The 27627-nt window shown below is 41.7% G+C and overlaps 1 protein-coding gene across 1 annotated transcript in view; it reads right to left on the bottom strand.

Annotated features, from left to right (window-relative positions):
- Positions 1–3235: 3235 nt before the first annotated feature.
- LOC128738531 (importin-9-like) overlaps positions 3236–27627 on the bottom strand; it is a 122200-nt gene continuing 97808 nt past the window's right edge. The window contains exon 7 of the mRNA XM_053833739.1: positions 3236–3661. Coding sequence (XP_053689714.1) covers positions 3640–3661 — 22 coding nt within the window. The 3' untranslated portion in view covers positions 3236–3639. The remainder of the gene's footprint in view (positions 3662–27627) is intronic.

The raw sequence follows: 27627 nt of genomic DNA, 5'->3' as shown, positions 1-27627 counted from the left end.
AGGGTTGCCACATGCACAGATTATTCTGTGTTTAACAGATATTTGAAAGAAATCGCCTGTACAGAATCTGTATGCACAGAATACAGATTTTCGCCAAATTACACAGATTAAACAGGTTTTTGAGCTTTTACATGAGAGTGAAAGAGACGGAAATAGCCAGCAAAATGACTCTCTATCTCTTTCACTCTCATTGTTTTGCATTGGACAGATTTTTGCACAGATATTTTTCCTCGCCGTACAGATTGTCAGATTTTTTCAACAAAAAACACAGAATTATATGTGGCATCCCTGCTCGTAGGTCCTCTTCTAGCAATGTCCACGTTTCGTGCCCGTAGAGGACAACCGGTCTAATTAGCGTTTTGTACAGTGTGCACTTTGTACGGGGGCTCAGATTGTTCGACCGCAAGTGTTTGTGGAGTCCGTAGTAGGCCCGACTTCCGCTGATAATACGTCTTTTAATCTCACGGCTGGTATTGTTGTCCTCTGTTGCCAGCGAGCCAAGGTATACGAACTCGTCGACTACCTCGAACTCATCCCCGTCGATTACCACGGTGCTGCCCAAGCGAGCCCTGTCGCGCTCGGTCCCGCCCGCCAGCATATACTTCGTTTTAGACGTATTTATCTGCAATCCAATCTTCTCTGCTTCGCGTTTCAGTCTGGTGTACTGATCTTCCACCGCCTCAAATGTTCTGCCGACAGCATCCACGTCGTCAGCAAAGCAGATAGATTGACTGGATTTATTGAAAATCGTGCCCCGCATTTCGATCGCCGCTCGCCTTATAACACCTTCAAGCGCAATGTTGAATAGCAGGCAGGAAAGACCATCTCCTTGTCGAAGTCCCCTGCGAGATTCGAATGGGTCCGACAATCCACCCGAGATTCTCACACAGCACTGGATCCCATCCATCGTAGCCATGATAAGTCTAGTAAGCTTACCCGGAAAGCCGTTTTCGTCCAAAATTTTCCATAGCTCTTGTCGGTTTACGCTATCATATGCGGCTTTGAAATCGATGAACAGGTGGTGCGTGGGGACTCGGAATTCGCGGCACTTCTGGAGGATCTGCCGCAGGGTGAAGATTTGGTCTGTTGTAGACCGACCCTCCATGAAGCCGGCCTGGTAACTTCCCACAAATCTATTGGCTATTGGCGATAGTCGATGAAAGAGGACTTGGGACAGCACTTTGTAGGCGGCATTCAGGATAGTGATGGCTCGGTAGTTCTCACAATCCAGCTTATCACCTTTCTTGTAGATAGGGCAGATAACCCCGTCTTTCCACTCCTCCGGTAGTCGTTCCGTATCCCAAATCTTGACAATCAATTGATGCAGACAGCCGGCCAACTTGTCCGGGCCCATTTTAATAAGTTCCGCTCCAATGCCATCCTTTCCCGCTGCTTTGTTGTTCTTCAGCCGCTGGATGGCTTCTTTAACTTCCCTTATCGATGGGGGTGGCACATCTTCGTCGCTTGCTGCACCAATGTGGTCACTTCCTCCGCTATCATGGTCTTCCGCCTGCACGCCATTCAGGTGTTCATCGTAGTGCTGCTTCCACCTTTCGATCACCGCACGGTCATCAGTCAAGATACCTCCATCTTTATCTCTGCACATTTCGGCCCGCGGCACGAAGCCTTTGCGAGATCCGTTGAGTTTCTGATAGAACTTCCGTGTGTCGTGAAAGCGGTACAGCTGTTCGAGTTCTTCGCACTCCTTCTCCTCTTGGTGGCGCTTCTTTTCCTTGAAGAGTCGGGTTTGCTGCCTCCGCTTCTGTTTGTATCGCTCCACATTCTGACGGGTGGCTCTACGCAGCATTTGTACCCGCGCTGCGTTCTTCTCATCCAATATCTGCTGGCATTCCTCGTCAAACCATTCGTTACGTCGATTCGGTGCCACACTGCCTAGGACGTTCTCCGCTACGCTGTTAATGGCTGTTTTCACGGCATTCCAACAGTCTTCAAGAGGGGCTTCATCCAGCTCTCCCTCTTCCGGCAGCGCAGTTTCGAGAGATAACGCGTAGTTTTCGGCGACCTCTGGTTGCTTCAGTCGCGCTAGATTATACCGTGGCGGGCGGCGGTATCGTATGTTGTTCACAACAGATAGTTTTTGACGTATCCTTACCATCACTAGGTAGTGATCCGAATCAATGTTAGCGCCCGGATAGGTTCTGACGTCGATAATGTCTGAAAAGTGCCGACCATCTATCAGAACGTGGTCGATTTGTGATTCTGTCTGGTTGGGTGATCTCCAGGTGTACCGATGGTAGAGGTTATGCTGGAAGAAGGTACTACGTATGGCCATGTTCTTGGAGGCGGCGAAGTCGACAAGTCTTAGGCCGTTTTCGTTCGTTTGCGGGTGAGCGCTGAACCGTCCAATCACCGGTTTGAATTCCTCCTCCTGACCAACCTGAGCATTACAGTCCCCGATGATAATTTTGACATCATGTCTTGGGCAGCGGTCGTATTCACGCTCCAACTGCGCGTAGAATTCGTCTTTGTCATCATCGGTACTTCCGAGGTGAGGGCTGTGCACGTTAATTATGCTTATATTGAAGAATCGGCCCTTGATTCTTAATCTGCACATTCGGGGGTTGATCGGCCACCACCCGATCACCCGCTTCTGCATCTCGCCCATCACTATAAAAGCTGTGCCCAGCTCGTGTGTATTGCCGCAGCTCTGGTAGATGGTATGACCATCTCTATACGTACGTACCATCGTTCCTTTCCAGCATACCTCCTGCAGCGCTACGATGTCGAACTTGCGGCTCTTCACTTCTTTAGAAAGCACGTGGGTACTTCCGAGGAAATTTAGAGACCGACAGTTCCATGTTCCTAATTTCCAATCGTTAGTCCGTTTTCGTCGCCTGGGTCTTTGCCGATTGTTCCGATTAGAGTTATTATTATTACTTACGGAGTCCATTGCTTTGGTTTTTTTAGTGGTTCAGGCTTGCAAAGCCCGCAACCAACCCCACAGTATCGCCGGAGGGCCAACGTAGCTCGAAGGAGCCCTCCCCCCCTGTCAGCATACGACCTTGGTTTCCACCGGGGTTGGTTACCCGATCTCCACCCGAGGTTGCTCGTATCCCGGCTGGTACCACGAGGAGGTTGGGGTAGGAGTTGCTAGGTAAGAGGCTGTGAACCACTGTGGGGTCTATTTTATGCCCAGTGCACAAGGCACCGATGGTACGCATTACCTAGCCATTTACCAGTTTCTAAAATTCATTTTGAATTAGCTTGAGCTCACATAACATTGACGTGTTTATAAACCGTGACTTATATTGAAGCGTTATAAACGAGGTATCTCGCGCATTAATATCGTGAAAGAGGATAGCTAGGAACACCGCGCGTGTAATTTCCATTATATGATTATTGAATATCAAAAACTTGATAGCTTTTGAACAGCTCCCCGATAGTGTTTAAGGTTTTTAGTATATTTCATGATCGAAGGATGCCAAAAGGTATCTCGCGCTGCTATGGTTTTTGATGTAATTGCCAAAATAAACCCGTTTGTCTCAAGGCGGCTTTCGCGTATAGTAACAAATGTTTATCGGTATCTAATAACTGCTCGCGCGCGATTTCGGCCAGGTCAAATAGGTTGATAGTACATAACCTTCGGTGTTGGTAAATTTATGTCTCGTAGCTTTTTTCTTATATCCATATTTCGGATTGCCTAAAATTGAAAAGCAAAATGAAATTTGAAGTAATTACCAAAAATAAAATGAAAATAGAAAGTATCTTAAAGTTAATAGATCTTTGTGATCCAATAATACACCATTATAACTCAACAACATCATAGAGAAGAGCATAATACAACTATGACCTATAACCCAAAGACTATAAATAAGTGCAACGACAGAAGTAATTAATCAAATCTTTAAACTACACAAAAACAATAATATCAATGAATGGGAGGTCCATCAGTGTACTTGTTTGAAGCAGTGTGCTTAGGGAGAGTGAAGTGGTCAACTTCCTAAGGTTAACCTTGGCCGATTAACCGATTCCTTTTTGGCCCTCCATACAGGAGTTGGTAAACGTGACCGATCGTTATGTTTGTACAATTCGCTTTGTCAAAATAGGCCCACTGCTATGAACAGTTGTTCTGCTAAGATAGGTGGTAGTCCTCATACATACATACAGAGCTGAAAAATACCCTTTCTATCTGGTAGTAGAAAACACTAAGGCCTAAGGCAAAGTGTGCCAATCAAGGCATAGTGGTTCCGAATCCAGAAATACGGTCATTAGCATTTGCGTAAAAAATGCATAATTTTTGAAGATTGGTGTTTTCGAAGAAGTTTATTAATAGAACTAGCGCATCTTTTTGCACTATTAGTAGTGTTACGAATTTTTGTTTTACCTTTGTTACAAAGGTTTAGAAATTGCTCGAAACACGGGCCGAGTCACATATACCAATCGATAGGATTTGACAAACTGAGCAATGTCTGTGTGTGTGTATGTATGTGTATATATGTGTGCGCTTTGAATTTTCTATCGCCTGTTCCTCGGAGGTGGCTGAACCGATTCTACCGCTAATACTTTTGTTTGAAAGGTATTATTGGCTAGTATATCACTATTGAATTGTTTCGTGGTCAGACTTTTCGTTTAAAAGTTATTAGCAAAAATGTGAAAACTACGTGACACTATTTTCTCCAGCACTACACAACCAATTTCAACGATTTTGCTATCAAATGAATGCTCTTGATACCACAAAACTTTTTACAAAGTGTTACTAAAACTAAACAAGCAATTTAAAAGTTACCCTTAAAAACTTGTTTTGAGTAGGTACAAATGATCGCCTGTTTCTCAGAGATGGCCAAACCGATTCATGCGCTATTAGTCTCATTTGAAAGGTAATATAGCCAGATAGATCACTAATGATTTGTTGTTTGATTGAACGCGATCAAAATTAGCAATAAATTATAATAATTTAATCAAGACAATTCAATTAGTTTTATTAAATGACAAATAATAGTGTATAACAAAGGTTCGTTTCGCCACTAGGTGGATTAAATCGGGTTTTTTTAATGCGTTCAAAATAAGTTTTTCTCAGAAAACTTGTAGAACACACTATTGCGGAAAATTCACCGTCATAGAGTGTCACGCGAAAATTATTAGCGTGGTTTTTTCTGCGTCTCACACACACATCTGCAATATAGCAATTTGACGTCTTCATTTACCTCTAATTTGACAAGCGGTGTACAGCCTTTGTTTGGCAAGCATATCTTCAATGTATTGTTGAGTACAGCATATTTAATGTTCAAATATGAATTTGCTCTTACTGGTTGCGAAATATAATGATTCGTTTAAAAAGATTATTTAAGAATCAATTCTACTCAATAACTCTGCACACGATTTTATGGTGCTTTCAAATGTTTTACAAAGTTATTTAGTAATAGCACAGACAAACAGACATAACACTCGTTTTTCATTCTTCGCACCGATTAAACCGTCATTTCAAATTTGGGCTAAGTTGGGAATGTCTCCGTTTTGGTCAAAGTGGCGCTTTTCAACGAAAGAAGGGGATGTCCCCCATAAAAATACTCGCTAGTTCGAGGGATACTCCTGTGTCCTATTGCTCTTTGATACATGGGAATGTCGTTCATAGATGGCACTAGTGTGCAGGCAAACTGTGTGGTACGATAATTTTTGTTGATTTTTCTTCCAAGTGTTATTTCTGCTTGTCTGTGGTAATAGGGTGTTTGCAGAGTGCATATGTATTGAAGATCTGTTGGGCGGGCAAAAGTGACAGCTCCATGTAGAACATACGGCCTGGGAAGACCAAGATTTTTCAAATAATTTAATTACTTCATTTAAAACAAAAATTACAAATAGCGTTATATCTATAGCAAGGTAATATATCTGTTTACTAAATACCGTAAGGTCGACTGAAGTTTTTGGAGCGTCTTAGTCACCCTATTGGCATCTCTATATCGAGCTGCAATGAGTGACAGCATCAGGATGTCCTGGGCTCAAAATTTGACAGCAGGCCCAAATCAGACTACCGGCAGTTGGGTGAAACGAAGTGGTGAAGTGCTATTTCATTTTCGCCCACACGAGATGTTGGCGACGAAAACATGGTTGCCTGCCGATGGGGTGGTTTTAGTAGAATACGAAACCTAAACCTAAACCGTAAGGTCGCCATTCACCGCTCAGCTCCGTTTACCGCTCATTTTAAACAAAACATGCTTATATCTTTTTAAAATGGTTCATTACACAGGTCTGCAAAAAATAATTTTTTTCCAGATGCATGAGATACTTTAGCTGATACCAAAACTGATTTCCGTTTCTCTCCATCACGTACAGATTTTTTGCAAATTATACCTCTTATATGGAAAAGTCATAAATTGGGTGGAAAAATTATTATCACAGATTCGTAATAAAGACCCTAAATAAGGTCTTTTTTAGTATTTTTGTAAATTTTTACTTATTAAATACAGGAAAAATACTACTGGACTGAAATATTTTACCTCTACTATTTTTTCTCTCTTCAATACAGGATTACTTTACTTAGGTGCGCTAACTTGCGCACATTCAACTGCAGTGCCTCATAGAAGCAAAATCTGTAAAAAATATGTATAAAGCATTTGTCTAGTTAAATGTAATCTACAATTTTGCTGAATAGAGTAGTGCATTATTTTTTCCATTTATAATAGAAACGGCCTTTAAATAACGTGAGATAAGTTAACAGTATTTATATTAACGTTCTATTCTGCTATAAATGCTGTTAAAGCTTATAAAGTTGGCCAGTCTAATATCACTGAAATGTGATCCACAGAAGAGTGTTAATCTCTGTAACATGCCTATAATCAATCTGTTCTTATCAGCTAGTAGAGAAAGAGCAAGAGAGTTATTAATACGATCGCACGACGATCGATATCGGCAAAATTATATTCACCACTGACCCATCATATCGCGTTCAATACGAGGGCAGTGGCAGTTGAAATTCGATCGCGATAGATATCGCACGTAATAAAATTTACTCTACCAATAAAGTAATGTTATTTAGCAAAATTGCTATCTTTTGTATAACCGCTTGCGGCCAATAAATTGTCGTTCGAACATCTGGTCCTTCGAACCGGATCAAAAGGATCCGGTGGACCGTAACGCGGTTGCAATAGTGTCGTGATAGTTGTGCGGACAATTAAGGCGGTGAATTCTCTACAGTGACTACGGCGTGGCGTCGGTGGATCCGCCATCGCGATTGGCATCTTTGTTCCTGGACGCTATTGTTCGCGGAAGTTTACACGTGGTTCTTGGATGGATGTGGCGATAGCGGCTAGTTGAAGCACTGGACACTGGATAAACGTTCCTGAGTGCAGCAACGGAAAAATTCAGCGAGTAGCGAGGGAAGTAATTGCATGCGATCTGTGGTTACGTCGAGCATGTGACGTAAACCAAAAATTGGTGGATAATTGGTGGAAAATTGGAAATAAATTTGGTGGCGTTTATATGATTTTTGCATGCGATTTGTGATCCCTGGAATAGATTGACGGTTGGTCTTGGTTCTGCTGGCAATATTTCATCTCGGTTGTTCACTTGGTTGGTTCCCCTCGCTGCAGTCAAATCAGGTCGTTTTTGTTCTCTGTCAACCGTGGGACGTAGAGTCGAATCGCGATCGTATCAATGGAACAGTGATTGAAAGTGACGAAATTATAGCATACATTTTACATTCAAATAAAGTGAAAGTTATTTGTGTGATTTAACAGTAAGGTTTCGAAACTCTAACAGCACAAAATGGCTACTGAGATGCGCGATTTAAAGAGGCAGGAGCGGCAGCTGTTGGCTACTTTTGATGGCGCAAAGAAATTTCTGCAAAAATACAAGGCAGAGAAACATTCCGGGCAAATTGAAAATCGTTTGGAGCTTCTTGAGGCTGCAATGAAGAAGTTTTACATCGTTCGGAGGAAAATTGAGTTACTGGCCGAGGAAACAGATGAAAAAGAGGCGACGGATTCCAAGGAATCGACAGCAGAACGTGCTGCTCGATTAGAGGCGAAGGCGGAGGAGCGTGATGCAGGCAATGTCGAGATTATACAATCAACAGAAGACTTCTATTGTGATCTTAGGTCATCGTTGCAAGCTTTGCTTCCCAAACCAGTTGACCAGTCGTTACCTACGCCAACATCGTCTTCATTATTGACTTCTTCTGATAAAATGACCAGAGTCAAGCTTCCCGAAATACGTTTGCCTAGCTTCGGCGGCAGAACTAACGATTGGGTTACATTTCGTGACATGTTTCAAAGCCTGATTCACAAAAATGATCAACTCAGTGCAATTGATAAGTTTTCGTATTTACGTTCTTCCCTGGCAGGAGAAGCACGGCAGGAGATTGAGTCTATAGAGATGTCGGTAGCAAATTACCCAATTGCTTGGGATTTGCTGAAAAAGCGCTACGAGAATCGAAAGTTGATCGTGAAGGCTCATCTTGATGCGTTGTTTGCTGTTGAACCGATGAAACGGGAAAGTTATGATGCTTTAAATCATGTCATCAGCGAGTATGACAAAAACCTACAAATGCTTGAAAAGGTTGGAGAAGATTGCTCGCAATGGAGCACAATTCTAGTGCATATGATGTGCTCTAAACTGGATCAGGTTACGCTGCGATACTGGGAATCGCACCATAGTTCTAAGGAAGTGCCACAATATAGTGAACTTGTTGCTTTCCTTCGGAATCACTGCGTTGTTCTTCAATCGATCGTGCCATCTAAGCCAGTTACCAGTGAAGTGAGAAAACCTAAATTTGCTGTGGTTCATGCTTCCATCCAGTCGGCCAAACGATGTCCGTTTTGCGGAGAGAGTCCGCATTCCGCGTTTAGATGCCAGAAATTTATGAAATTGAAAGTGAATGAGCGTTATGAGAAGGTGAAGCGCAATGGGTTGTGTCTAAACTGCTTTTCGTCCACACATCTTGTTCGGGATTGTACACATGGCGCGTGCCATCATTGTCATCAAAAACACCACTCCCTTCTACATCTTGGATCATCGAACAGTGAAAGATTTGTCGCACCAGCATCGCAGAAAGATTCCTCCGTCCCACGTGTACAGAACGGACCCCAAGGAATGAACACACCACACACACATCCACAAGCCCAGAACCAAACCATACCTCCCCAGCACACAAGCCAATCTACGAGCTCATACCCTATCGCAAATACAAATTCGCATTCGCAAACACACCCACCAACCACCACAGATCCAATTCCCAATTCCAATTGCCTTTCTACAAATATCTATGCCCCAACCCGACAAGTTTTGTTATCAACCGCCTTGGTACGAGTATCGGATATGCACGGAAATGTTCAGTTAGCTAGAGCACTATTGGACTCTTGCTCAGAGTATTGCTTCATCACTACGAAACTTGCTCGAAAACTCAAGTTAGTAGAAGGTGCTAGTTACCTGTCCGTGGCAGGTATTGGCGGTTCCGTAGTTCAGTCTACAAAGAAGGTCGAAGCAACAATTGCGCCTCGTTCTTTATCGATTTCATCATACATCGAAACTATTCAACTGCACGTATTGCCGAAGCTTACTTCCAAACTACCGCTACAGCCAGTAAACTTGCAGAAACTGTCCCTCCCAAACACCATAACACTGGCTGATCCTGACTTTCATAAGCCCGGCTCAATCGATATGATTATTGGGGCGGAATATTACTACGATTTGCTGTTAAATAAACGTATGAAGCTTACAGATGAAGGACCCACTCTGCAGAAGACCGTATTTGGATGGGTTGTATCAGGACGTCTTCCTGGCAGCGTTATGGAAGTTCGTAGAACTGTAACTCACTCATGTTCGACCCTCGATCTTCGTGAAATGTTAGCTAAGTTCTGGGAGTTGGAAACTTGTACCATTAAGAGCACGCATTCTGTGGAAGAAACGGCGTGTGAAGAGCTGTTTGAACATACAACGGTACGTGATGAAGAAGGAACATTCGTTGTGACACTGCCGAAAAAGAACTATGTTATAAGTCAGTTGGGGGACTCGAAGGCAATTGCACTCAAAAGATTCTACGGGTTAGAAAGACGTTTTGCAACGAACGAGGAGCTGAAAACCTTATATAGCGAATTCATTCGAGAATATATATCGATGGGTCACATGCGTGAGATTCACGAGGACACTAGCGAGACTACGTCATATTACATGCCTCATCATGCCGTTTTGAAACCCGACAGCACCACGACAAAACTGCGGGTTGTATTCGACGCTTCTAGTCGTACGTCTACTGGAGTCTCTTTGAATGAAGGTCTAATGGTGGGACCCGTCGTTCAGGACGACTTACTATCAATCATTCTACGATTTCGCTTTCGACAATTCGTATTAGTAGCGGATGTGGCCAAGATGTACCGTATGGTAAAGGTGGTTGATACCGATCAGCCGCTTCAGCGCATTCTGTGGAGGGAAACTCCTACTGAACCCATTAAATCGTTCCAATTGACCACTGTCACCTATGGGACAGCGTCAGCGCTGTACCTGGCAACCAAATGTCTTCAGAAGTTAGCGTGCGAAGGAGAGTCTACACACGCAGCTGCAGCAAGGGTAATCAAGAGAGACTTTTACGTCGATGATATGCTGACCGGCACAGATAGTTTGGAAGAAGGAAAAATGCTTGCGGCAGAGGTCATCGAGCTCATGAGTTCGGCAGGATTTATGCTGCGAAAGTGGAACTCGAATAGCGCAGAACTTTTATCGACCGTTCCTCAGGAGCTTAGGGATACTCGAGCTTCCCTAGAGCTCGATTCGTCATCGTCTTCAGTTAAAACATTGGGGCTGATTTGGGAGCCAGCCTCTGACAGCTTTCGATTCACTGTACCGTCTTGGAATACTGGAGGAACAATCACCAAGCGAGTAGTACTTTCGGACACAGCTCGGCTTTTTGACCCCCTTGGGTTAATTGGTCCCGTGGTAGTCCTAGCTAAAATTTTCATGCAGGACTTGTGGAAGCAGAAGAACGATTGGGATGAAGTTCTGCCAGACAAATTCCAATCCTTCTGGACCGAATATCGTAGAAACATTTCGGCATTAGAGTCGCTGTCCGTTCCAAGATGGACGAATTTCAGCAACAACTTGAAAGCCGTAGAGCTCCACGGCTTCTGCGACGCTTCGGAAGCAGCATATGGAGCATGCTTATATCTGCGGTGTGAATTGGATGACGGCTCAGTCACAGTCCGCCTGATAACATCCAAATCTCGCGTCGCCCCATTAGAAGATCTCTCTCGCAAGAAGAAGAAGTTGTCTATACCTCGTTTAGAACTCTCGTCCGCATTGTTACTTAGTCATCTGTATGACAAGCTCTGCAGTAGCATAGAACTCTCCGCCAAGGCATATTTTTGGACCGACTCTACAATAGTCAAGTGTTGGTTATCCTCTCTGCCATCCCGATGGCAAGCATTTGTTGCACATCGTGTATCGGAGATTCAGCATCTCACCAAAAATGGAGTATGGAGTCATGTAGCCGGCGTTGAAAACCCGGCAGACATCATTTCGCGGGGAATGACACCCGTACAGTTACAATATCAAACCTTATGGTTCAACGGTCCGTTATGGCTGCGTCAAGACCGTTCGACATGGCCAAATCTATCGGAAGAACAACCAGTTCTCGACAAATCTCTGTTAGAAGAAAGAGCATCAACATCGCTTCCTGTTCGAGGTATGGCAACCAGCGAAATCTTCGCTTTACGTTCCTCGCTTCCGGACCTCGTTCGACTAGTTGGGTGGATTCAGCGTTTTAGATACAATTCCACAAATCACGCAAACAGACGCATTGGTAATCTGTCCTGCGCTGAGTATAATGAAGCGGAAGTTGCTCTAGTATGTTTAGCTCAACGCGAAAGCTTTCAAGAAGAAATTTCGGCCCTTTCGAAGGGACAAACGCTAAAATCATCGTCCATTATTTTATCGACTAATCCTCGTCTGAGGGATGGTGTACTTCGTGTTGGCGGCCGGCTAACGCACGCACCCGTTCCAGAAACTCGTAAACATCCCATAATTCTGCACCACCAACATCCATTTACAAGGCTGGTGCTAGAATACTATCATCGTAAACATTTCCATGCCGGACAGCAACTATTGATTGCTTCAGTTCGCGAAAAGTATTGGCCAACCCGTATTCGCAGTCTAGCCCGTTCGGTAATTCATCGTTGCATTTCCTGTTTTCGAAGTAAGCCGAAAATTCATGAACAATTAATGGCTGATTTACCTTCGGTTCGGGTTACACCTGGAGCATTATTCTATTCAGTGGGACTTGATTTTTGTGGACCGTTTCAAATCAAATACCCAGGACGTCGGAGTAACCCGATAAAGACCTTCGTATGCATATTTGTCTGCCTAGTAACCAAGGCAGTCCACATGGAAGTTGTGGCTGATCTTTCGACACAAGCGTTTTTGGCAGCATTAAAACGATTCGTTGCAATTCGTGGGAAACCACAGACAATTATGTGCGACAATGCTACCAACTTCGTTGGAGCAAATAGAGAACTCGAACAACTACGACTACAATTGTGCGACCAGCTGTGCCAGTATGTTGTATGCAAGTATGCCGAAGAGGAAGGAATAGACTTTAAGTTTATCCCACCTCGCTCCCCGAATTTTGGAGGATTGTGGGAAGCGGCTGTAAAGTCTTTCAAGGGCCATTTTCGCAAAACCATTGGAACCCGAACGTTAACCTACGACGAGATGCACACCGTCGTTCAGCAAATTGCGGCTATCTTAAACTCTAGGCCATTAACACCGTTAAGTAACGATCCGCATGATTTCTCAGCATTAACTCCGGGACATTTCCTGATAGGCAGACCGCTCACGGCAATACCGGAACCAGATCTGCAGGAAATCCCTGAGAACCGACTCTCGCATTGGCAACACGTGCAAAATTTCGTTCAACAATTATGGCGAAAATGGAAAATGCAATATCTGTCTGACCTGCACAACAGGACGAAATGGACTCAACAACGCGACAATATCAAACTTGGAACGATGGTCGTAGTTAAAGAGGACAATTTGCCACCCCAAAGGTGGCAATTAGGTCGAATAACACAAATATTTTCGGGCCAGGATGGAAACATTCGGGTTGTAACCGTTCGAACCAAAGACGGTGTTTTCACAAGGGGCATTTCAAAGATTTGCATCCTTCCTATTAGGGACAACGATGGGTCCCATTCAGAAGCAGTTTGAATTTCGTCGGGTGCCGATATTGCGGCACTGCGGAGGTCTCCAAAGAGAGATCCTCCGCCTTCCAGTTAAGTAGTTGTTTAATAATTTCTTGCAAAAAACTTAAGGAATGTTCATCTCCCATAGCCATCCTCGTCCCGGTCTTCGGGACAGTCGTCTTCAAGAAGTCGTCATTCAGTCCATCTCGTCAATCATTTCGTCTGCCATGTGACGTCAAGCATGTTATTTCACGGTTTTTGGTGCATGGTATTGTCTACAAATCAATCATTAGTCTTTACATCGCATTAGCGCTGCAGCAACAAATCTTCCCGAGTGACGGGCCCACCACTCGGTTTATGTATCCGCGAGCCAGGTCATCGTTCGGACTGATCACCCGATCTAGTGGCCATAGCAAAGCAGATGCAATATCGTCGAACTCGTACGCAGACAGTTTCTACCAGTATGCGACGCGCAAGTCGCCATCGTCGGTGCATTAGCACCCGCGGAGACCAGGAGGCCTCCGTTTCCTGGCAAGTCGTTTAAATTTTCTCAATTACTCCTTAAAAAGCATCCCATATTTTGTAGTGACGTGCGACCCACCGCCGTTCAGCCGTGAAGGACATCTGAGGGAGGAGACGTACATCGAAGCGTCGGTGCACACCGAAGTGCATCCACGCCCAGCAGCATCATTTTGGAATCATCGTGATATCTCCAAGTGGCTCAACAATTCCAACGTAGTTCAGCAGTTATCCACATGACGGTAGCAGCTCATCGAGACGTCAATCCGAAAGTAGCAGTACAGCAAGACGTCAATCCGAAACCGTTCCAGTTCATTCACATTGATGCCCATTCAGAATCAAATCCATTCAGCAGCCTGTCGAGATGCAGCAGTTTCGTCATCAATCACATCGTAGAAACATACAGTCCAACCCATATATATGATAATAGTGAAACAAAACGAAAATATTCAATCCGTAAGAGAATAGATAGTATTAGAAGTACATACATTGAATAGTTATAGAGAGCTATAGATTAGATTGAAATTTCAATAATTTCAAGGCGGCCGGTATGTTAAAGCTTATAAAGTTGGCCAGTCTAATATCACTGAAATGTGATCCACAGAAGAGAGTTAATCTCTGTAACATGCCTATAATCAATCTGTTCTTATCAGCTAGTAGAGAAAGAGCAAGAGAGTTATTAATACGATCGCACGACGATCGATATCGGCAAAATTATATTCACCACTGACCCATCATATCGCGTTCAATACGAGGGCAGTGGCAGTTGAAATTCGATCGCGATAGATATCGCACGTAATAAAATTTACTCTACCAATAAAGTAATGTTATTTAGCAAAATTGCTATCTTTTGTATAACCGCTTGCGGCCAATAAATTGTCGTTCGAACATCAAACCCAAAACATGAATCAAAACGCGGGTTTTATTTATTTGGCAACAGCAAAAAATATGAGCGGCAAATGGCATCAATATGAGCGGTGAATAGATCATCATATTTCAAGTGAGCGGTACAAGGGGTCATGAGATTGCATTACTCTTTAAAAAAAAGTCACTATTATTAAATATTTAGAAACCAAATAAATTTTTCTTGTAAACACAATTGTTTTCTCTATCTAATGACGCAAATTGGGTTTCGATAGACCTCAATTTAGCTTTGCTATGGACAAACTAACTTAGAGAGGTAAATGGAGACCATACGGTAATAAATTCATTTTCAACAAACATGCTAAGACGCGGACCTTTTGTCTCAATGTCTCAATGACTCCTAACCTTTTGTGCAATGCTGTAACCCTGCCCTTTCTTCTCTTTCCCTTCCATTTAAAAAAACTTCATTACTTCCCCTACCGTCCCTTCATCAATAGGATACCGCCTCTAGTTTCTGATAATAAATAACAGAAGTTGGCGCAAGTGTTTCACCCGACCCCCCGGCACGTCGCCATTTTTCTGTGACTGAATCTAAAACGTCAAAAATACTGAGCGGGAAATAACTCCATAGAAAATCAATGCGACGCCATTGTTGTTTGGGGTACAATACTGAGGGGTCCAACTTAATGGGGGTACTGTCAAATTCTGTAGACCAAGATAACGATGTCGTGGAGGTAGTTTCACCATGCGCCATGCGTGAGACTATGCCTGAAACTATAAATGTTTCCCTGTTGAATACAACAGATGTCGTTACTTCGTAACGTATATTGTACATTTGCGTAACAGCTGAGTTTTGCGCGACAATAAATTTACTGAACACAACAACCTTACTCTCTCATGCATCTCAGTTTCTTTTGTGTTTATCGCTAATCGCAATATAACCTTTGACACCTGAACCAATAAATAGTTGGTAAACATTGTTTTTATTTCTTGCGTTCATGCTGCGAAGTATTTTTCGAATGGATCATTGGAAAAGCTAAAAAATTTCACAGATGGCTCCAGCATAGACATGTTCTGTCAAACACACTCGACAAACGTCTGTCAAACTGCCTTACAATCTGATTGGTCCACCTAAAAAGACCGGTTCAGATTAACCGTTATCAACCGTCAACAACAACGGAACGGCAAGAAATTATGACGTGTAATCTGTATCAGCCTTAAAGTTTACTCCAAATATGCCACGTGGGGCTTTAGTGTCCATCTATCGGTAAGCATGAGCAAAAGCTACCTACAATGATCCATTGAAATGTCGCAAACATATCAGCTCCTGGCTCTCGGCCAGGCTTTTCATAAAGCCCTATAAATGTATCTTTATAGGGCTTTAGCTTTTCAGGGTTCTCGGATATGTGTAAGATCTCTTGATGGTAATGCCGTGTCTATGGTAGTATATAAGATACTATGGAGAGGTATAGGAAATGTTTGTTTTTTTTTATCAAAATTAGGCAGAAGTCATGAAAATTAAGTATAACAGAGTAACTGTACCACAAATAAAATATGATTAGTGATTGTTTTACAGATAGGTAAACATAAATAAGTGAGAAATTTTGATTTTACTACCACTATAGAAAAGCGCCATCTCTTGAAAAGCAACGGTTCGTATGGTGTCCTATTGTAGAACCACCGTTTCAAAAAATACTAAAATCAATGCTATACAGTGGACCCCCGTTCAAACTAACGGAGTTAGTTTTTAATTTGAACAACTGGCAACCCTAAATATGCTGAAACTTGTATGAACTGCCGCCCTGCTCTTTGTTATTGTTTTGGTGGTTTGATTTAGGTGGCAGTTGCATGCAGCGAATATTTTATTCTCCGTTCGGATTTCTATCGTAATCGTTGGGAAACGGAATGTGGAACTGATTAAACACGCTAGATCAGTACAAACAAAGACGTGATGCACGATGCACGAGTGTGCATTGCCTGCAAAAGCAAATGCTGTCATGTTTAGGGTGTCGACTCAAATCCAAAAATAAAATTCCCTGACTTTCCCTGATGCATCAAATATTTTTCCCTGACCCTCAAAACTCGAATATAAAACTTATTTGGGCGATTTCTGGCTTAAGTTTTTAACCATTTAGCATGGCTTATGCGACCTGCGGAAAACTAAAGCTAAATTTCTTCATGTTTTAAGAACACATCATTTCAAAGATTCTTAACCTATTTCTTACCAGTGTTTCGAAAACCAACGCACTCTTCTTTCGATTCTAGGGACAGTTATTTTTGAGGTATCAACTTGAATCTAAAGAAACAAAGATTGAGAAATAATCTAATCGACCTGTTTTTGCACAAAGCTTAGATGTTACATACAGTCACCCCAGTATTATGGCCCACCCAGTATTATGGGCCAGTCTATACTTTACGTTTGTTTTATACGTACCTATCGAGTATGAGTTCAATAGATAGCAGCAACATTCTGCTGCTTGGTTGACAGCAATATACATAATTCCAATGCGTTAATTTTCTTAATTTTCCGATAGTTGTCAGTTGGCTCCAATTGACTTTCGGTTTGTTGTTATTTTTGTGGTAGTTATAAAAAGTCGGTTGTGAATTATAAGCTGAATAGCGGCGTAAATCTGGGTGTCTGAGCGTAAAATGGATGGAAATCGAGGGAATAGGTATGTACTATATTTATTTATTTATTTACCAGTCTTCGAAATTTCGTATAGTTACTATATATATAGTTGGGCGGATAGAAAACCAGGCGAATTGGCAACTCTGATTTTTGAAATTATGGAGAAATGTGCAGGTTTTTACGGAAAATAATCGTTAGTGGGTGTTGAAAATAACTAGTTCTATGAGAATAAAGTGTGTTTATTAACATTAGTCCCACAATTCGAATTTTGAAAAACGTTTGGCTCCGCTTTTGACGTTTATTTGGCTCCCGATTTTTGTATCCGCCGAACTATATATATAGTAACTATAGTATGTACTCATAAAATTACGGTGAAACCACCTAGAAAAATGCATTTCCCGCTTTAATATACGAAATTAAACAATGGCCCAAAATACTGGGAGCAAAATTGGCTTTTCCCAGTATTATGGGTCAAGCATATAGATCAACAGTATTCGCTGTTTTTGACTATAACTGTAATTTTTTTCCTCAGTAAAACAAAAAAACGTGCAAGGAAAATCAATATACAGAAATCGAAGCTCTATGATCCTTAAATATATTGCATTACGCTTTTAATCTAGCAAGACAAACCGAAAAAATTCGGAAAGTTGCAAGGGATCACAATCTACCGTACAGTACAGTTCCGCGTTATTTTTGGAAACCACCCAAAACTAATAAGCCATCAGGACCAAATACTTTTTTTCTTCTTGAACTTACTTACTTTACTTAGTTGGCTTGCCGTTCTAAGACAAAGTCTGATGAACAAAGTTTCTCCAATGCACTCGGTTGTGGGCCAACGCTCTCCAATTTCTCACACTCGCTCCACCTAGTCTAACCATCATGCTCGCTGCACCCCTGGTCGTCTTATTCCTACCGAATGTGAGGCAAATACTTTGAACAACTACCCTGTTCGGCATTCTTGCAACTTGTCCTGCCTATCGTATCCGGATAGCATTAGTTGCCTTTTGTATACTTGTTTTGCCATGTGCTATCCTGGAGATCATCACCTTGATGAAGCCCTCTGTGTAGGGATGCTATACCGGTTTTACCGGTATTACCGGGCTATTTTCCAATACCGAATTACCGGTTTTTCCAAGACCAAAAACCGGTATTTTCGGTATTTTTTGCATGATTAAATAACAGCTCGAGAAGCTTGAATCGCTGATAAAACTTTTAAAGCACGGGGAAACTTAAATTCATGATTGAAGGTTCTACAAATAATAACTCAATTATGTAGTTCTTCCAAAGAGAAACCCCTGAAATACCTCACCGCTGTCAGCATAGAGCCGGAGAGCCTTATGCTTTTTAAGCAGTCGTCTCCATTCAACTCGTTCCAATCCATGGGCTACTCGTCACCAATTTCTCAGTCATTTTTAAAATCGCAAATCACTATCGATCTGATCATGGCATGTTGCATGTTGAGCTCCTCTGTTACTGGTGTCGATGGGGTCATGGAAGAGAACGGTTTTCGTTGCTGAGAAACAAGGATACGCTTTACTTAAGCGATGAGGAATTCATGAAGAAATAAGAAATTGTCGCAGTGCTACAACCACCCTTGGCTCGAATTGCTGTACCGAAAAAATTGCAAACTCTACGAATTATGAACTCTAAAACTACTCTCGGAACACCTTTCAAGTATCGCACAACTGCTGTTCGAGCTACTGTATTGATAGAATTTCAGAGAGAGTTCGTATATTTAAATTTATTCGTTTTATAATTAGCCGCACTATGTGCAATGACTTTGTAATATTCTTCAAGGCAACAAGGATGTCTTAATAAAATTCTGCAAGGTTTTATTATTTTAAAAGTCAATGGAATAAACTCAGAAACCGAGCAGGCAGAGGAACCAAACCTTCAGCTATAATTTATCATAAATGTCAGTATCTAAGCAGCTTATTAAAAGCTCTTGAACAAGGGTTTTCCTACGCTACATTTCTAATTTATCATTAGGAATTATTCTTTCTTTCTCACAGTTCGTATTGAGAGGTGAGCGGGTACGGTCGTGTTTGCTTTGCCGTTGTTTCGGTTAAATCTCATACATGGCGCCGGTATATTTTTCGACACCAAATACGAGGAAGGGTGAAGTGGAAAATATCCAATAAGTTAATGTCTCAAGTGCAGTTATATACGGTCACGGTTGAGTGCAAATATTTATCAAAATTAGATTGATACTTAGCTCTAATTTCTATTGAACATGAATTAAAGATTTGGATATGTATTGCGTTAGTTGAGTTGCGCCAGTTTTCATTCTCTGCAACTGTGAAGAAAAAGTGCCTGCCGTACACGAATATGCGTGTAGTTAGATGCTGACATTGTGTCGATGATTTATGATACAGTTCAGCCACGAGTGTGTTAGTGATGGTTTCAATCAGAGCTTGTTTTCTATTGAATCAAGCGTAATGTAGCTAGTCGTTGGAAGTGATCATCTGGGTGTTCGTCGAGTAGTGGATGTACTGCATGTATCGACGAATTGTTGGTTTCGTTTATATCGATGTATTGTGTTCAAATATCGTGCAGTAGAAGTGATCTCCCAATGCGCGTAGGCATAGTGGAGATTTTTATTTTTTTTATTTTCCTTTCCACATATGGCCGTTTGATATGAGTGTGTTGAGTGATTGTGTGCGTAGGTCTACTTGCATGCTGGATGACCACTATGAGCGAGGGTGGAGGAGAAAGGAAACCATCTAAAATAGCTGTAAAATGGCAGCTTTCGCGGTGGTTTTTAGAGCAGAGCGCCTCCGTCAAAGCCAGAAGCCACCATTCCGTGCCGACCTGCATTCCACTTTAAAGCGTTGAAACGAAAGAGCGCGGCACCGACAGCTAAGACGGCGCTAAATAGCGGAGTGGTGAGGAAGTATATTTAAGTATTGGTAACTGGCATAGCAAGGCGGGTGAGTGTTGCCAGTATCGTTGACACGTTCCATACAGGTATTTATTCTAATAATAATATTTAATAACCATATTGGATCAGCGGTACTGGTGAGCAGAATATCCATATCAAATTCACCTTCAATCACATGTATTTTTTTTATATTATTGAAAATTACCAAATTACCAAATACATACAAAATATTGATAATATCGGTACAAACGAGAACATAATAACATCTGCATACTGCAACAACAAGCCAGACGAAAACCGGCAAGGGATTTCCGTTTTTTTTTTTTGTGGATTAGTGCTAGCTCAAGTGGAGAGGAGAGATCTATGGCGAGGACAAGAAGGATGAGAGGACTACAAAACGGGGAATTACTTAACGGGATGTAGGTAAAACTCAAACATGAAGGTATGACAGAACTTTTACCAGAATATTATTATAACCTTACTATATATTATATTATAATTGTTATCATTGTTATGAACAGCATAATTGTGGAAGGCTGGATGATGGAGTGGATTGCCAACCGGAGTCCTTAAGGTCTGAAACAGTTATGCCAAGTTCTTCTTCTCACAAACAAGCCATCACGTGGGTTAAAGCTGGTGCAGCGAAATTGATTATTACATGGAAGGATCCTAATGTTGGAAAGAAAATCTTAAAACCCCGGAATGCGCACAAGTGTCTCTGCTTGTGGGTCCGCCAAACCCCTTTTGGTCCTTCTATAACAGCATTAGTGTGATATTCATTTGATAATCAAATTTGGATCTACTGTTAGTCTACCCACATACACTGGCAAGTCCTTGAAATGATGGTGGATTTCCCTCTTACTACTACTACTACTACTACTACTACTAGGAATTATTCTTTTTTTCTCTGTGGAGACCGAATGAAGATTCTCTGCCTACGGAAGTTTTTCATTGAAATTTGTTCTCGTTTGAAAGATGACACGGTAAATTCTCTTCGCATTGTTAAATATTAGTTTTTAATGAACTAGTCAATTAACTATGCGACAGAAATTGAGAATCGTTGATTATGGAAGGATCTTCTACAAATCATATGATTTTTAAATAGTTTTCAAGAGTTAACTTTTACCGGTTTTACCGGTATTGCATTTATCAATACCGAAAAACCGGTTTTCAAAATACCTCCCGGTATTGGCATCTTTACCTCTGTGTGATTCGAATGAACTTGATAATCTACTCGAAATCCAAACACAGCACTGAGTACCATCCATCATAGATTGAATCAGTTTGATGAACTTCCTGAAGAAGAAGCTAAAATTGATTCTAATCTCAACTCACGCAGACAGTTGCTGAGTAGAGTACAAGAAACAACAAGATCATTAAATCGCGAAAACTACCCCCCCCCCTCACACACGCGCTCGCTTTTCTCTAAATAAAACTGACCCATAATTCTGGAAGCATTGACCCATAATTCTGACCAGGTTTAAAAGTGGAATAAGTTTACCTACAGCATATCAAATTATGATATATTTATAACCAACTAGCTGACCCGACAAACTTCGTATTGCCACTAATTAAACTGTGTTGTACATAAACCGTGAATCTCGGATGACCTTTGTCACAATCTCGAGTTTTGCAAGTTTCTGGGGAGTTTATGGGTGTTTTAATATACAAATTTTCCTTACTGTGTTGTACATAAACCGTGAATCTCGGATGACCTTTGTCACAATCTCGAGTTTTGCAAGTTTCTGGGGAGTTCATGGGTGTTTTAATATACAAATTTTCCTTACAATTTCGAGTTTTGCAAGTTTCTGGGGAGTTCATGGGTGTTTTAATATACAAATTTTCCTTACAGTAAAGTAGAAAACAACTCACCACATTGCTTAGCTTGATAAAATAAAGCAGATAGCATTTAAATATTCGCCATCATTACAAACCATTTCGCCGAATACCATTTTGCGGAACACGAATTCTCGGTTGACCATAACGCGGGATATAGAGTTTCGCAGAATACCATTTCGCGAAAAACCTTACGCGGAATGTACCATTTCACGGAAAATCTTTTCGTAGAAAGTACCATTTCGCAGGGGTGACCTAACTGAAGGAAAGTAATAGAGGTCAGTAAATCTAGATAGGGTTGATCTCTACGGGGGCTGCCCCCCGCAGTGGTCGGCGCTTCCGACGGCAGGTCGCTGGTAACACTCGCGGCCGCCTAGCCGAGATTCCAACATGCGACGACTGGTTTGTTAGACCAGCATCGTACCTCGAAACCAACTAAGCGGCATTTGTCTGATGCAGAACACTCAATTTCAAACAAAATAGTTTTTAACTGAAAATAATACTCCATTTCCTGAATAAGCTGCTTACGGTTAGGCTATGTCAGATTTGTTCTGGTAAAACCCCCCCCAAGGAACTTTTCTGGCTACGCCCATGATATATATATCTATACCTATAAAGAAGGATTTCTGTCTGTCTGTCTGTCTGTCTGTCTGTCCGTATGTTCCTTATAGAATCGAAAACTACTGAACCAATCGGCATGAAAATATGCATGTAGAGGTTTTTTGGGGCCAGGAAAGGTTTTAGTGATGGTTAGAAACCCCTCCCCCCACTAAGAGGGGGGGCTCCCATACAAATGAAACACAAATTTCTGCATAACTCGACAACTAATCAAGCAAATAGAACAAAATTTGGCATGTGGGTGTTTTCGGTGACAAGAATTTATTCTATGGTAAATTGAGACCCCTCCCCTCTTTATAAGGGGAATTATAACTCCTCTCCTCTTTAAAAGGGGGGGCTTCTATACAAATTTCCTCATAACTCGAGAACTAATCAAGCAAATGGAACCAAATTTGGCATGTGAAGGTTTTCGAGGGCAAGAATATTTTCTATAGTAAATAAGAACCCCTCCCAACTTTAAGAGGGGGGGCTCCTGTACGAAAGAAACACAATTTTCCTCATAACTCGAGAAGTAATTAAGCAAATGGAACCAAATTTGGCATGTGGGTGTTTTTGGAGACAAAAATTTTTTCTATGATGAATTGGGACCCCTCCCCGTTTTAGGAGGAGGGGATCCTATACATTTGAAATACAAATTTCCTCATAACTGAAGAACTAATCAAGCAAATGGAACAAAATTTGGCATGTGAAAGTTTTCGAGGGCAAGAATATTTTCTATGGTGAATAAGGACCCCTCCCCACTTTAAGAGGGGGGGCTCCTATACAAACGAAATACAAATTTCCTCATAACTCGAGAACTAATCAAGCAAATGGAACCAAATTTGGCGCGTGGGTGTTTTTGGAGACAAAAATTTGTTCTATGATGAATTGGGACCCCTACCCACTTTAGGAGGGGGGGCTCCTATACAAATGACATTCAAATTTCCTCATAACTCGAGAACTAATCAAGCAAATGGAACCAAATTTGACATGTAAGTGGTTTTGGACGCAAGATTTTTTTCTATGGTGAATTGCGACCCTTCTCTTCTTTAGAAAGCGAGTTATGGCCCATCTCCCCTTTAAGAGGGTGGGCTTCCATACAAATGAAATGCAAATTTCCTTATAACTTGAGAATCAAGCATATGGAACCAAATTTGGCATGTGGGAGATTTTGGAGTCTTGAATTTATTTTACGATAGTTAGAGACCTCTCACCCCTGTGGTAGGGGGATATGGACTCTCATACAAATAAAACAGAAATTTTTGCGAAACTCAAAAACTAATCGAACTCGAGAAATTCGAGACTCTTCCATAAAACATTAGTCAATACAAGACCACAAAAACTATCTATAGTAACACTAGATCATTCAGGACGAGACGGTCGCGAGTGTTGCCGGTGACCCGCCGTCGGAAGCGCCGCCCACTGGGGGGCTTGCAAAACTTGAGATTGTGACAAAGATCATCCGAGATTCATGATTTATGTACAACACAGGTTAATTTGTGGCAATACGAAGTTTGTCGGGTCAGCTAGTATATATATATATCTATACCTATAAAGAAGGATTTCTGTCTGTCTGTCTGTCTGTCTGTCCTGTGTTCCTTATAGAATCAAAAACTACTGAACCAATCGGCGTGAAAATTTGCATGTAGAGGTTTTTGGGGCCAGGAAAGGTTTTAGTGATGATTAGAGACCCCTCCCCCCACTAAGAGGGGGGGCTCCCATACAAATGAAACACAAATTTCTGCATAACTCGAGAACTAATCAAGCAAATAGAACCAAATTTGGCATGTGGGTGTTTTCGGTGACAAGAATTTATTCTAGGGTAATTTGAGACCCCTCCCCTCTTTATAAGGGGAATTATAACTCCTCTCCCCTTTAAGAGGGGGGGTTTCCATACAAATTTCCTCATAACTCGAGAACTAATCAAGCAAATGGAACCAAATTTGGCATGTGAAAGTTTTCGAGGGCAAGAAAATTTTCTATGTTGAATTAGGACCCCTCCTCACTTTAAGAGGGGGGGCTCCTGTACAAATGAAATACCAATTTCCTCATAACTCGAGAACTAATCAAGCAAATAGAACAACATTTGGCATGTGGGTGTTTTTTTGGTGACAAGAATTTATTCTATGCTGAATTGAGACCCCTCCCCTCTTTATAAGAGGAATTATAACTCCTCTCCCCTTTAAGAGGGGGGGCTTCCATACAAATTTCCTCATAACTCGAGAACTAATCAAGCAAATGGAACCAAATTTGGCATGTGAAGGTTTTCGAGGGCAGGAAAATTTTCTACGGTGAATTAGGACCACTCCCCACTCTAAGAGGGGGGGCTCCTGTACAAATGAAATACAAATTTCCTCCTAACTCGAGAACTAATCAAGCAAATAGAACAACATTTGGCATGTGGGTGTTTTTTTGGTGACAAGAATTTATTCTATGGTGAATTGAGACCCCTCCCCTCTTTATAAGAGGAATTATAACTCCTCTCCCCTTTAAGAGGGGGGGCTTCCATACAAATTTCCTCATAACTCGAGAACTAATCAAGCAAATGCAACCAAATTTGGCATGTGAAGGTTTTCGAGAGCAAGAAAATTTTCTATGGTGAATTAGGACCCCTCCCCACTTTAAGAGGAGGGGCTCCTGTACAAATGAAATACAAATTTCCTCATAACTCGAGAACTAATCAAGCGAATTGAACCAAATTAGGCATATGTGTGTTTTTGGAGACAATTTTTTTTTCAATGATGAATTGGGACCCCTCCCCACTTTAGGAGGGGGGGTCCTATACAAACGAAATACAAATTTCCTCATAACTCGAGAACTAATCCAGCAAATGGAACCAAATTTGGCGTGTAGGTGTTTTTGGAGGCAAGAATTTTTTCTGTGATGAATTAGGACCTCTTTCCACATTAGGAGGGGGGGCTCCAATACAAATGAAATACAAATTTCCCCATAACTCGAGAACTAATCAAGCAAATAGAACCAAATTCGGCATGTGGAGGTTTTTGGAGGCAAAAATATTTTCTACGGTGAATTAGGATCCTTCCACACTTCAAGAGGGGGGGCTTCTACACAAATGAAATACAAATTTCCTCATAATTCGAGAACTAATCAAGCAAATGGAACCATATTTGGCATGTGGGTGTTTTTGGAGGCAACCATTTTTCCCATTATGAATTAGGACTTCTTACCTTTTTAGGAGGGGGGGGGCTCCCATTCAAACGAAATACAAATTTGCTCATAACTTTAGAACTAATCAAGCAAATGGAACCAAATTTGGCATGTGAGAGTTTTAGATGGCAGAATTTTTTTTCTGTGGTGTATTACGACCCCTTTCCCTTTTAAGAGGGTGGGCTCCCATACAAATGAAATACAAATTTCCTTATAATTTGAGTACTAATCAATCAAATGGAACCAAATTTAGCATGTAGGAGATTTTTGAGTCTTGAATTTATTTTATGATAGTTAGAGACCTCTCACCCCTGTGGTAGGGGGATATGGACTCTCATACAAATAAAACAGAAATTTTTGCGAAACTCAAAAACTAATTCAACTCGAGAAATTCGAGACTCTTCCATAAAACATTAATCAATAACAAGACCACAAAAACTATCTATAGTAACACTAGATCATTCAGGACGAGCCGGTCGCGAGTGTTGCCGGTGACCCGCCGTCGGAAGCGCCGCCCACTGGCGGGCTTGCAAAACTCGAGATAGTGACAAAGATCATCCGAGATTCATGATTTATGTACAACACAGGTTAATTTGTGGCAATACGAAGTTTGTCGGGTCAGCTAGTATATATATATATATATATATATATATATATATATATATATATATACACCATTTCGCGAAAAACCTTACGTGGGATGTTCCATTTCACAGAAAATCTTTTCGTGGATCCTCTGCTTACTCGCTGTTGCTCGACCCAACTGAACGAAAGTAATAGAGGTCAGTAGACCTAGGAAAATAAATAAACCTAGATAGAGGTGATCACTGCGAGGTGCTGCCCCCCTGCAGTGGCCGGCGCTTCCGACGGCGGGTCGCCAGCAATACTCATGGCCTGCAGCCGTTTCGCCGTGAATCATCTAGTGTTACTATTGATAGTTTTGGTGTTCTTGTTATTGACTAATGTTTTATGGAAGAGTAAAATTTCTCGAGTTCGATTAGTGTTCGAGTTACGCAAAAAATTCTGTTTTATTTGTATGAGAGTCCTTATTCCCCTACTACAGGGGTGAGGGGTTTCAAACCATCATAAAATAGATTCATGCCCTCAAAATCCCCCAAAATGCCAAATTTGGTTCCATTGGCTTGATTAGTTCTCTAGTTATGAGAAACTTTGTAATTCATTTGTATGGGAGCCCCCCTCTCAGTGTGAAGAGGGGTCATAATTTGCCCTAGAAAAGTTCCTGCCTCCTAAAACACCACATGCGAAATTTGGTGCCATTTGCTTGATTAGTTCACGAGTTATGACGAAATTTGTAATTCATCTGTATAGGAGCCCCCCCTTCTAAAGTGGGGAGGAGTTCTAACTCACCATAGAAACAATTCTTGCCTCCAAAATCCCCCACATGCCAGACTTGATTTCAGTTACTTGATTAGTTCTCAATTTATGAGTTTATTTGTGTATGAGCCCCGCCTTCTAAAGTGGGGAGGAGTCTTAATTCATTATAGAAAAAAATTTTGCCTCCAAAATCCCCCATGCGCCAATTTTGGTTGCATTTGCCTGTTTAGTTCTCGAATTATGTGGAAATTTGTATTTCATTTGTATGGGAGTCTCCCCTCTTAGAGGGGAGAGGGGTCGCAATAGGGTCCTCCCAGTTGGCCTCGAGGTAAGACGCTGGTCTAACAAGCCTGTTACTGCGGGTAACGACGAAAAGTAAAACGACGCATCCCGCGGCGCACTTGACGTTCGGGCTGGTGTGAATATATGGTAGCGAGACGGTATAGAGGCGAACTGTCACAACGAAGAGATGCGATTATAATTATCTTTTTTGATTAAAAAGTAGCGTGAAACAGATTTGCAACGTAAGTTACCTTTTGCTTTATTTAAACTCGAACTTAATATTAAATACCCTACTTACAGATTAAATTTGAGTACAATACACTAACCTGATTGTAAGAGGTTGAGGTGCCCAGTACGAGACTATTTGTAAGTTAATTCCTACTTAATTA

This window comes from Sabethes cyaneus, chromosome 2, assembly GCF_943734655.1.
Source record: "Sabethes cyaneus chromosome 2, idSabCyanKW18_F2, whole genome shotgun sequence".
Taxonomy (NCBI): domain Eukaryota; kingdom Metazoa; phylum Arthropoda; class Insecta; order Diptera; family Culicidae; genus Sabethes; species Sabethes cyaneus.
Note: the sequence above shows the minus strand (reverse complement) of the source record. Positions and strands in the feature narration are given on the sequence as shown.